General features: G+C 48.8%; 1 protein-coding gene across 7 annotated transcripts in view; it reads right to left on the bottom strand.

Moving 5' to 3' along the window:
• Window positions 1-9748, bottom strand: part of CNTRL (centriolin) — a 90119-nt gene that overhangs the window by 3237 nt on the left and 77134 nt on the right. For 4 of the 7 annotated variants that reach the window (XM_070795399.1, XM_019966851.2, XM_070795401.1 and 1 more), the window contains 7 exons: window positions 8564-8769; window positions 7383-7523; window positions 5827-6099; window positions 5598-5660; window positions 2720-2926; window positions 735-821; window positions 18-460 (listed from right to left, as the gene is read on the bottom strand). In XM_070795399.1, the coding sequence (XP_070651500.1) occupies window positions 762-821; window positions 2720-2926; window positions 5598-5660; window positions 5827-6099; window positions 7383-7523; window positions 8564-8769 (950 nt within the window). In that variant the 3' untranslated portion in view covers window positions 18-460; window positions 735-761. Of the gene's footprint in view, window positions 1-17; window positions 461-734; window positions 822-2719; window positions 2927-5597; window positions 5661-5826; window positions 6100-7382; window positions 7524-8563; window positions 8770-9748 lie in introns of those variants that run through there. The other 3 variants (XM_070795402.1, XM_070795400.1, XM_070795403.1) reach the window with 3 other exon arrangements.

Here is a 9748-nt window from a genome sequence, read left to right as displayed (position 1 = left end):
AAATGTAAAGTCAGATGTCAGACCCACATTTATTTTATCTTTTATTTTCATATGAAAATAGATTTTAAACAAAATCCAAAAATAACTTTTGGCACTATAAATAAAGAGGAGCCTAAGCATGTTGTTTTTAACCTAACTATAGATTTTACCAGTTTATAGATTCAGATCAGCACTGGTTTTATAATAATGCATTTCAAAGGTTAAAAAAAGAAAACCCTCAGCCATGTAAGACCCTGGTTTAAATAGTATACGATATTCCCATATGTACAGGTGACTTAACAAAAATGCTGAGAGTCGCTGTAGAAGTGGAATAAGCTACAGTGGAGTTTTCAGCATCTGAATTGACTGGATCTTGATAAAAACCAAGTGGCATTCTAATGAAGTTAGTGAGGTAGTGGAGAAAGTTATTTCCTCATATTTAGGCAAGACAGTCTTCCTCCATCTGGCTGAGCCACTCGTCCTACAACAGGATGAGAAAGGACTAAGGGTGAATTTCTGCAACAGTAAAAACAGGTTTTAGCTAAATTCACAGAACTAGATGATAGCATCATGGCTAACAGGTAATATTTGAGTACTTCTTTGGAAAAATGTTTTAAGATGAACCACCATACAAAATTACCCAGGATAAAAGTTAGATGGTTACTTTGATTAAGACTATGATAAGCTACAACTCAACATCTGCCAATTGAAAGTGCTAGTTATTTATAAATAAAAGAACTTTTTGTAACATGTACCCTGTGAGCAGGAAGCTGAGGACAGCATCAGTGTCGGTAACTGCCTGCTGATGGTGATGGACCTTGTGGAACTTGATGGAAGGAGCTCTGGAAGAAGGAAGATAAAACGTTAGGCTCAGAAGCCAGCCCCCTAACTCCAACCTAGTTCAGATTTTCATCCCACATACCCCTAGATTAAGACTCAGGGACCCAACGTACTTCTAACAAACCCCTCTCTACGCGCTGTGCCTCTCGCGCCACCTCTGTTCCCTTCCTGGACCCGGGGCGCCTCAGGTCTCCGGCTGCCACTGGAGCTGAAGAACTCAGCTGGCGCCCACACCCCTGCGCACCCGTCTCCCGCTCTTCCGGGCTCACCTCCAAAGTCATCTCTACAAAGCTCTCTGCCTCTGACCTTCTTCCAGCCCTGAGGCCCATGACGGTTTTGGCCTCTATCTGACTTGGGTCCTACCGTGGAAGATTTAAGGTGATCATATTCACATCTTGGCTCTGCTGCTAATGAGCAGGCTATGGTCTATTAAAGATGCAGACTGGCCTTGGATGTTCTTGGGCTCAAAGACAATACACTGCTCTGTGGTAGAGAGAGATCAGCCTCTAAATCCTCGTTTTGTGTCTCGCTGTGACCTTGACATTTCTTGTTTTCTACAGTTTCTTCATATAGAAGGATGAATGCTAGTTCCCAGGAGTAAGTGAGGCAGTACACATAGAGTCTGGTGCACACACAGGCGTGCAGAGGCACTTCGTCTGACTCTGCGGCCGTACGCACTGCAGCCTGCCCAGGCGCCTGTCCGTGGGACTCTCCAGGCAAGAATACTGGACTGGGTTGCCATGCTTTCCTCCAGGGAATCTTCCCAACCCGGGGATTGAACCCACATCGCAGGCAGATTCTTTACCGCTGAGCCACCACACCCACACACTAGGCATGCAAAATGGTAGCTATTATCTGTCTGACAGGAATATTGTCTTACTATTTAGGGACTCCATGAATATATTTTACGTTCCTCCTAAATAATTACTAACCTCATCTAGGTCTCACACAGAAAACCTGTGAAATCTTGTGTTGTGCTTTTTTTTTTATAGACTCTGAATTAAGAGTTCAAACTTCGCTTAGGACTAACAATTGGCACAGTCACCTTTCCCAAGTGGACAGACTAAACTGGGACACAAGTTGGCTTCAGAGGTCCAAACTCTTCTATTTTTTACTGTGCCACATGGCTTATGGGATTTTAGCTCCCCAATGAGAGGCTGAACCCGGGCCCTCGGTGGTGAAAACACAGAATCCTTAACCACTGGACCACCAGGGAATTCCCTAAACTCGTATTTACCAAATAGACAATAAGGAAATCCAAAGTGGAGAGCCTTCATGGGAGAGTTAACTTTGTCCCTGTTTCCTAGTTGATTTCCTAAATCAGCAGCTTGTCCTCTTTACGCATTTACTACCAACCAGTTGATTCCAGTTTCCCAGGGACCATGACAACTTTTGCGAGTCTTCCCTAAGACAAGTTTCCCTGAGATTTGAAGGTGACAGTCGTGTCCTTCCACCTTCAAATCTTGGGGAAACTCATGCCCTTTGGGCTTCCCTAGTAGCTCAGCTGGTAAAGAATCTGCCTGCAATGCAGGAGACCCTGGTTTGATTCCTGGGTTAGGAAGATCTGCTGGAGAAAGGATAGGCTACCCACTCCAGTATTCTTGGGCTTCCTTGGTGGCTGAGCTGGTAAAGAATCCACCTGCAATGTGGGAGACCTGGCTTCAGTCCCTTGGTTGGGAAGATCCCCTGGAGAAAGGAACAGCTACCTACTCCAGTATTCTGGCCTGGAGAAAAACCATGGACTGTGTGGTCAACAGCACCACAGAGTTGCACAGGACTGAGCGAATTTCACTTTTCACTTTTTCGTGTCCTTCTGAGTCTAACTCTAGGCTGTGGGCCTCAAAGCTTTCAGGGACTTTCCATGTACAAGCCAGACCACTTGTGAAGAGCCTCCTCCTACCTGACTTGGTCCAAGATGGGAGTCCTCTGCAAGGGAAGATTCGAGCTGAGACAGAGTGGCTGACGACGTGGACTCCACAGACGTGCTGGTGACCAGCTCCCCTAAGGCGTCGACCTGCCTCCTCAGGCTGTGTAACGTGCCCTCGGTCTGCCGCTTCCCTTTGCTTAACACCTCTGCCTGCTTGGACATACAGTGTCGGAGCTGGGCCTGGAAGCGTTACAGGAGGACTTAGGGCTTTACAGGGGGAATGTGCCAGAACTAGTACTGAGTAGCTTCCTCACGTTTAACATTTGAAAGGCAAATCTGTCAGAACACAGAAGTGGCTGCTGAAAACCCTTGTCTTCAAAAGTTAAAAAGGCGGAGCAGGCGGGCAGGTGCCAGACGGCTCTTCCGCGTGTCGTCACTGCACCTTAAACTCAGCCTGTGTGCTCCACTGTCACAACACGCGGGGTTTCCGCACCCTCCTCGCTGGACGCCTGCTCAGACTCAGACGATGGGTTTACACTGCTATCGTCAGTGTCTCCCAGTGCTTGGAATCCTCAACCCCACACTGCTTCCTGGCTTCCCCACGGCACCTCTGAAATGATCCTCTAATTAACGCTGCTAGCAAGCACTGTCCCACAGAACGCTCTGTGACGACAGGAATGTTCCCTGGTCTACATCTGCTGCCTTCTATGGTAACCGCTAATCGTGTGGCTGCCAAGCACGTGAAATGTGGTACCTGAATTTTTAACCTGGTTTAATGACAGTGAATTTCCATTTAAACAGCCACGTGTGGCCAGAGGCTATCTGATATAAAGCGCCTTCTCTCACTCGGGACTGCACGTGGCTCCCTCTCAGCCCTCGAGGCGAGTGGCTGCTCCCCAGCGATGCACGCTGTCCTCTCTGGTTCTAACCGCCTCACTCATTCCCAGCTCTCCACTATACTCTTCACTCCTACATTTTAAGTCAGGCCTCAGGAAGCATCACTACGAACAAAGCTAGTGGAGGTGATGGGATTCCAGTTGAGCTATTTCAAATCCTGAAAGATGATGCTGTGAAAGTGCTGCACTCAGTATGCCAGCAAATGTGGAAAACTCAGCAGTGGCCACAGGACTGGAAAAGGTCAGTTTTCATTCCAATCCTAAAGAAAGGCAATGCCAAAGAATGCTCAAACTACCCCACAATTGCACTCCTCTCACACGCTAGTAAAGTAATGCTTAAAATTCTCCAAGCCAGGCTTCAGCAATACATGAACCACTGAACTTCCAGATGTTCAAGCTGGTTTTAGAAAAGGCAGAGGAACCAGAGATCAAATTGCCAACATCTGATGGATCCTCAAAAAAGCAAGAGTGTTCCAGAAAAAACATCTATTTCTGCTTTATTGACTATGCCAAAGCCTTTGACTGCGTGGATCACAATAAACTGTGGAAAATTCTGAAAGAGATGGGAATACCAGACCACCTGACCTGCCTCTTGAGAAATTTGTATGCAGGTCAGGAAGCAACAGTTAGAACTGGACAGGGAACAACAGACTGGTTCCAAATAGGAAAAGGAGTACGTCAAGGCTGTATATTGTCACCCTGCTTATTTAACTTCTATGCAGAGTACATCATGAGAAACACTGGGCTAGAGGAATCACAAGCTGGAATCAAGACTGCCGGGAGAAATATCAATAACCTCAGATATGCAGATGACACCACCCTTATGGCAGAAAGGGAACAGGAACTAAAGAGCCTCTTGAAAGTGAAAGTGGAGAGTGAAAAAGTTGGCTTAAAGCTCAACATTCAGAAAATTAAGATCATGGCATCCGGTCCCATCACTTCATGGGAAATAGATGGGGAAACAGTGGCTGACTTTATTTTTCTGGGCTCCAAAATCACTGAGGATGGTGATTGCAGCCATGAAATTAAAAGACGCTTGCTCCTTGGAAGGAAAGTTATGACCAACCTAGACAGCATATTAAAAAGCAGAGCCATTATTTTGCCAACAAAGGTCTATCTAGTCAAGGCTATGGTTTTTCCAGTAGTCATGTACGAATGTGAGAGTTGGACTATAAAGAAAGCTGAGTACAGAAGAATTGATGCTTTTGAACTGTGGTGTTGGAGAAGACTCTTGAGAGTCCCTTGGACTGCAAGGAGATCCAACCAGTCCATCCTAAAGGAGATCAGTCCTGGGTGTTCATTGGAGGGACTGATGTTGAAGCTGAAACTCCAATACTTTGGCCACCTGATGCAGAGAGTGGAGTCATTTGAAAAGACCCTGATGCTGGGAAAGATTGAGGGCAGGAGGAGAAGAGGACGACAGAGGATGAGATGGTTGGATGGGATCACTGACTCGATGGACATGGGTTTGGGTGGACTCCAGGAGCTGGTGATGGACAGGGAGGCCTGGTGTGCTGCGGTGCATGGGGTTGCAAAGAGTCGGACGACTGAGCGAGTGAACTGAACTGAACTTACGACTAAATCCTAGACACCTATTTTCAGCTGCCTACAGACAGACACCCTTCCCTGTGTCTCATGAAGCCTTCAAGCTCAACATATCCTGAGCCAAACAGCTTCTCATTTGACACCCAAGCCTACTTTTCTGGTTTCCCCAATCCCTCCCCCGATCACTGGCCTGTGAGCTGTGTTTTGATCAGCGCATCTGTATTTTCTGTCTGCAGGTCCTGTGAGTTTCAACTGAGGCAAAGCAGCGTTACCCAGGGTTAGGAACCCTGCGCTGAGCACCAGAGCTCGTGGGTCTGAACCCTGACCTTGGTGCTGACTAACTGTGATGCCAACCTCTCTGAGCTTCGAACATGTAACCTATAAATCTGTTGTGACGGCTGCGACAGAGCACTTTCCCCGCTCTCAACAGGCCAAGCATCTTATACTTTTTTTTCTTTCAAAAGGGCCACCTTGAGTCGGTCCTCACGGTGCCGCAGCTTCTCCCGGAGCGCTTCTCCACGCCAGTGCTCATCCTTTTCAGAGGAAAAGGGAGCCATCAGAGAGTGAGCAGCACCGTCACAACCAGCCCGCCTTTCCCTCCTCCCACCCTCCAGTCCATGTCAGAACTCATCTGGGGCGGTGGGGACCAAAGGGCCATTTTAGGAAGTCCAGGGAACAGCAGGATAAACAAGCCCTTACCATTATGTGAACGCGAGAAAAATGTAGTTTCTCTTCAAAAGGTGATGGCTTCTCACTCAGGGCGAATGGAAAGTTCTCCTTCAAGCTTTCCAGCCCTCCATCTAGGTGTTCGCTCCTTTCCAGAATGGCCTCCAGGTCTGCTGGCAGCTCCGGTAGAAACTGGTTGAGGTTCTTCAGGCTGGCTCTGATCTCGTCTTTCACTTCAGACTTAAGTGTCCTCATCGCTTCACTGATTTCTACTTGTCTTCTTTCCAGGTCTTTCTGGTTTACCATCTACAGAGCGAGTGAGAGTCAAATACCACCAAGTACTAGAACTGAAGCATTATTATTTAATGATTTAATATTTTAAATACAGGTATAATACACCGAAAGACCTACAAATGTTACTTATTATGATTAGAACCGTAAAAACTTGTGATTTTTCCAGCTACCCAAGTATGTCTAAGCTACCGAGTCAAGGATTTCCTGGCCTTCCAACTGGAGCCATGCCTGTTTGGAGAAGCCCAGGGCAGCGCTGCTTGCAGATGGCCCACACTATTGCAGTCCGTCTCGCTGCAGCGGGGCAGCGCTGGGCTCCAGGCTCACTTCCAACAGTCATTACCAGTGCGAGTTAGGGCAAGCTAGCTAACTTCTAAACCTCCTGTATCCTGCAACGTGAGAGCTACGTGAGAATTTATATGAGGCACCTTAGCGGTCCTCAAAGGAGAAAAGGGGCATTTACTGAAACAAGTTTTAAGTGGTCTAGGTTATAAATGTTAGCACTTAAAGGGGCTTAGAAAAGGTCTGCTTGAATGTTTTTATTTTACACATGAAGAATCTGGTGGTGTGGGAGAGATCACTCTATATGGCTCTGTCCATAAAGAGCTTAGTGAAGATACCACAGTCATACTCACTGCTAACTGCCCTCCCAAATTTACAGAGGCCAGGGGGCCTTTCAAGTAATTTTTTCTTGAGCCAAAGGGGTGTGTGTGTGTGCGCGCGCGCGTGTGTGTGTGTTGGGGGCGTGGTTATAGGAACAGATGAGACTAAATGGCCACGTGGGGTCATCCAAAGGACAGAGTGTAGCAGGGTCACTCGAGGGGCCTGAGCAGCCTGACGAGACAGCTCTGGAGTGGGCCAGCCCCTGACACGGGCTGAGGGACACGGCGGGGTCTAGGGTGAGACCCTCTGTCGAGGACGAACCGTTCTCCTCTCCTCGGCCTGGCTACACAACAGGCGATCAGAGGTTTCCTTGGGAGTTTGTCTCTTACAGACTTGTTTCTGGCATAAAATCTAGTATTTCAACACAGCACTTTGGGACTTGATAAAATTTTATGCTGAAGAAGTGTCATTTTTCTTTCAAAAACTAACAAGTTTGGTGAACTTAACGCATTTCAAACGTGTATCTTGGGGGCATTTTAAAAGTGTATCTTGAACAAATACTTTCTTCTTGTGGAAAGTTCTAAATTTCAAGACTAGAAGAACAATCTGATCACTAGTCTGACAGTTTTCACAGAGCCGCGCTCCTTGCACGAGCGCGGCTGAGACGCGCCCCGCGCCCGGGGCTGCGGGCGCACCTGCTTCTTGAGCTCCGCGTACTCCTGCTGCATCTGGCTGAGCTCCCGCATCAGGCGCCGGGCCCGCTCGTGGTTGTCCTGCGCCACCTGCTCGATAGTCGCCATCTCCTTCTGCATGGAGCTGTTCTCCTGCTTCTGCTCCTAGCAAGGGAGGAGGAGAACGACTCTGGAGGTGGGCGCTGCTGCCTGGCACTCGCCATCTCTGAGCCTTCGTTTCCTGTCTGGCCTCCAGCTATAAAGGGATGATCGGCCGGCCTCCTGCAGCAGCGGCGGCAGAGCTGGAGCAGAAAGCCTGAACCCTGGGTGTGCCGTGTCAGCACAGATCAGGCGACCCTCCCCTGTCTGGGAGACGTGAACAGCAGCCACCATCACAGGGTTCCTGGGAGGGTTAAAACCTAGACATCTGCCCACTCCCGTCACAGTCCTGTTGCACGTCACTGGCTGTGCGTGGTATCGCCCTCTGGGAGATACATCCGGATGCAAAGCCACATTCACACTGCAGGGCGACATGAACCCCTCCAAAGGGGGTTAGAAAATCCTCTTCTGGGACAGTACCTGTCGCTGCCTGTTGGTCTGGAGGCACCTGAGTGCCACCACCCACAATTCATCTCAGGGATAAGAGCATGACAGATTGAACCTCCTAGTTTTAGGATAATGATTAATTAAAGCTGATGCTGACCAAAAAGGGCATGATGAGAAAACCTGTGAGCACAGACTGCAGCTGGGGAAGAGGCTCTTCAGAAGCTCGCCCGCCCCCAAACCCCTGCACCCCCGCTGGAGAGGTGCGCAGAGGCTGGCTCGCCGAGGGTGCTGTCTGAGCCTGTGATCAGCGTTCCAGCCAGACAGCCAACTCCGCTAGGGCTGAGCCCAGACGCAGGCAAAATCTCCCATTAGCTTCAGGCACAAACTATGCACAAATGTACCCAAAACAACAGTTGGGTTAGGGACTGGGTTGCCCGGTCATTTATTTTCTCTACATGGAAGGCGTCATGGCACAAGCCACCGGGGTGGGGCAGGGGGCACAAGCCGCCAGGGCGGGGCGGGGGCACTCACGAGAAGGGTCTTCTCATGGAAGGCGTCAAGGCACAAGCCGCCGGGGTGGGGCAGGGGGTACGTCACCGCACAAGCCACCGGGGCAGGGCGGGGGGCACAAGCCGGCGGGGTGGGGCGGGGGCACTCACGAGAAGGGTCTTCTCCAGCTGGCTGCGCTGGGTCTTGAGCGCTTCCCTGAGGCTGGCTACCTGCTTCTCAGCTTTCTTCCTCTCCGTCAAGAACTGGTTTCGCAAGAGGCTGAAGTCTGCCCTCATCGAGTCCGCCTCTTTCTGAAGAGCCAGCAGCTCAGCTGACTTTTCCAACAACTGCTGCTCCCGTTCTGAGAGCTGTTGTTCTGAAACAGCATTTCAGGCAGTTTAGCCCGAGTCCCTGGGCTGGCTAAGGGCAGACTGCACAAGGACGAGACGCTCACTCAGGCACTTTCTTCCACCAGCCAGTTGTCTAACTCTCCCCTGACCCACAGCGGCGGCCCAGAAAAAGGTTCAGAGAAGGGTGCCTTTTGATGTAGTTTGTTATTGAAGGACCTGATTCCAAAGTGACAGGCGGCCACCATTTTCTGAGTCTTTGAGACTGGAGAGCACCAATTCTGTGAGGTGCAAGGAACACGGAGGAGACTACTGAGATGCTATTTATTTATTCACTTGCTTATTTAAACATCTATTCAAGTCCTTCCTCCACTTTTAAAATTTTTGGCTGCTCCATGAGGCACGTGGGATCTTAGTTCCCCAACCAGGGATTGAACCCGTGCCCCCTGCATTGGAGGTGCAGAGTCTTTATCACTGCACAGCTAAGGAAGTCCCTGGAACGCTTTTTTATAAACCTACTTTTAAATAAAGGGAGGTACATAGTATTTCTTCCTCCATGGGAGGCCGTGCAGGAAAAGAACAGAGGATTTGGAATGGCATGAGTCTTATTTTCTATAGAGGAACCCATTTCCTGGTATTTAATGGGAATCGTGCATGCAGACACCCAGTGCATGGTGAGTACACTCAATAAACGATGCTCATACACAACAGTGATATTTAACACAGATTTTTCTAATCCACCTGTGTAAAGCAACACCCTGCCCAGATATCACTTCTCACGCCTCTGGCACGGTCAGACTCGGCATATTTAGGTTTGTTTCAAAATGAAAAGGGTTGGGTCTGAATCAAGAGTTCCCAGGGAAAAAGGAGTAATAATCCTTTCAAAACCCAAGTCCTCAAAGTTTCCGCAGGGGACAACAACATTTTCTGAGCATTATTAAAACCTGAAGTCTAAGGGAAAAAAATTCATTTACTGACGTAAGAACCATCTTTTGCCCTTGAGTCAAG

This window comes from Bos indicus, chromosome 8, assembly GCF_029378745.1.
Source record: "Bos indicus isolate NIAB-ARS_2022 breed Sahiwal x Tharparkar chromosome 8, NIAB-ARS_B.indTharparkar_mat_pri_1.0, whole genome shotgun sequence".
Taxonomy (NCBI): Eukaryota; Metazoa; Chordata; class Mammalia; order Artiodactyla; family Bovidae; genus Bos; species Bos indicus.
This window is presented reverse-complemented; position numbering and strand designations above follow the sequence as displayed.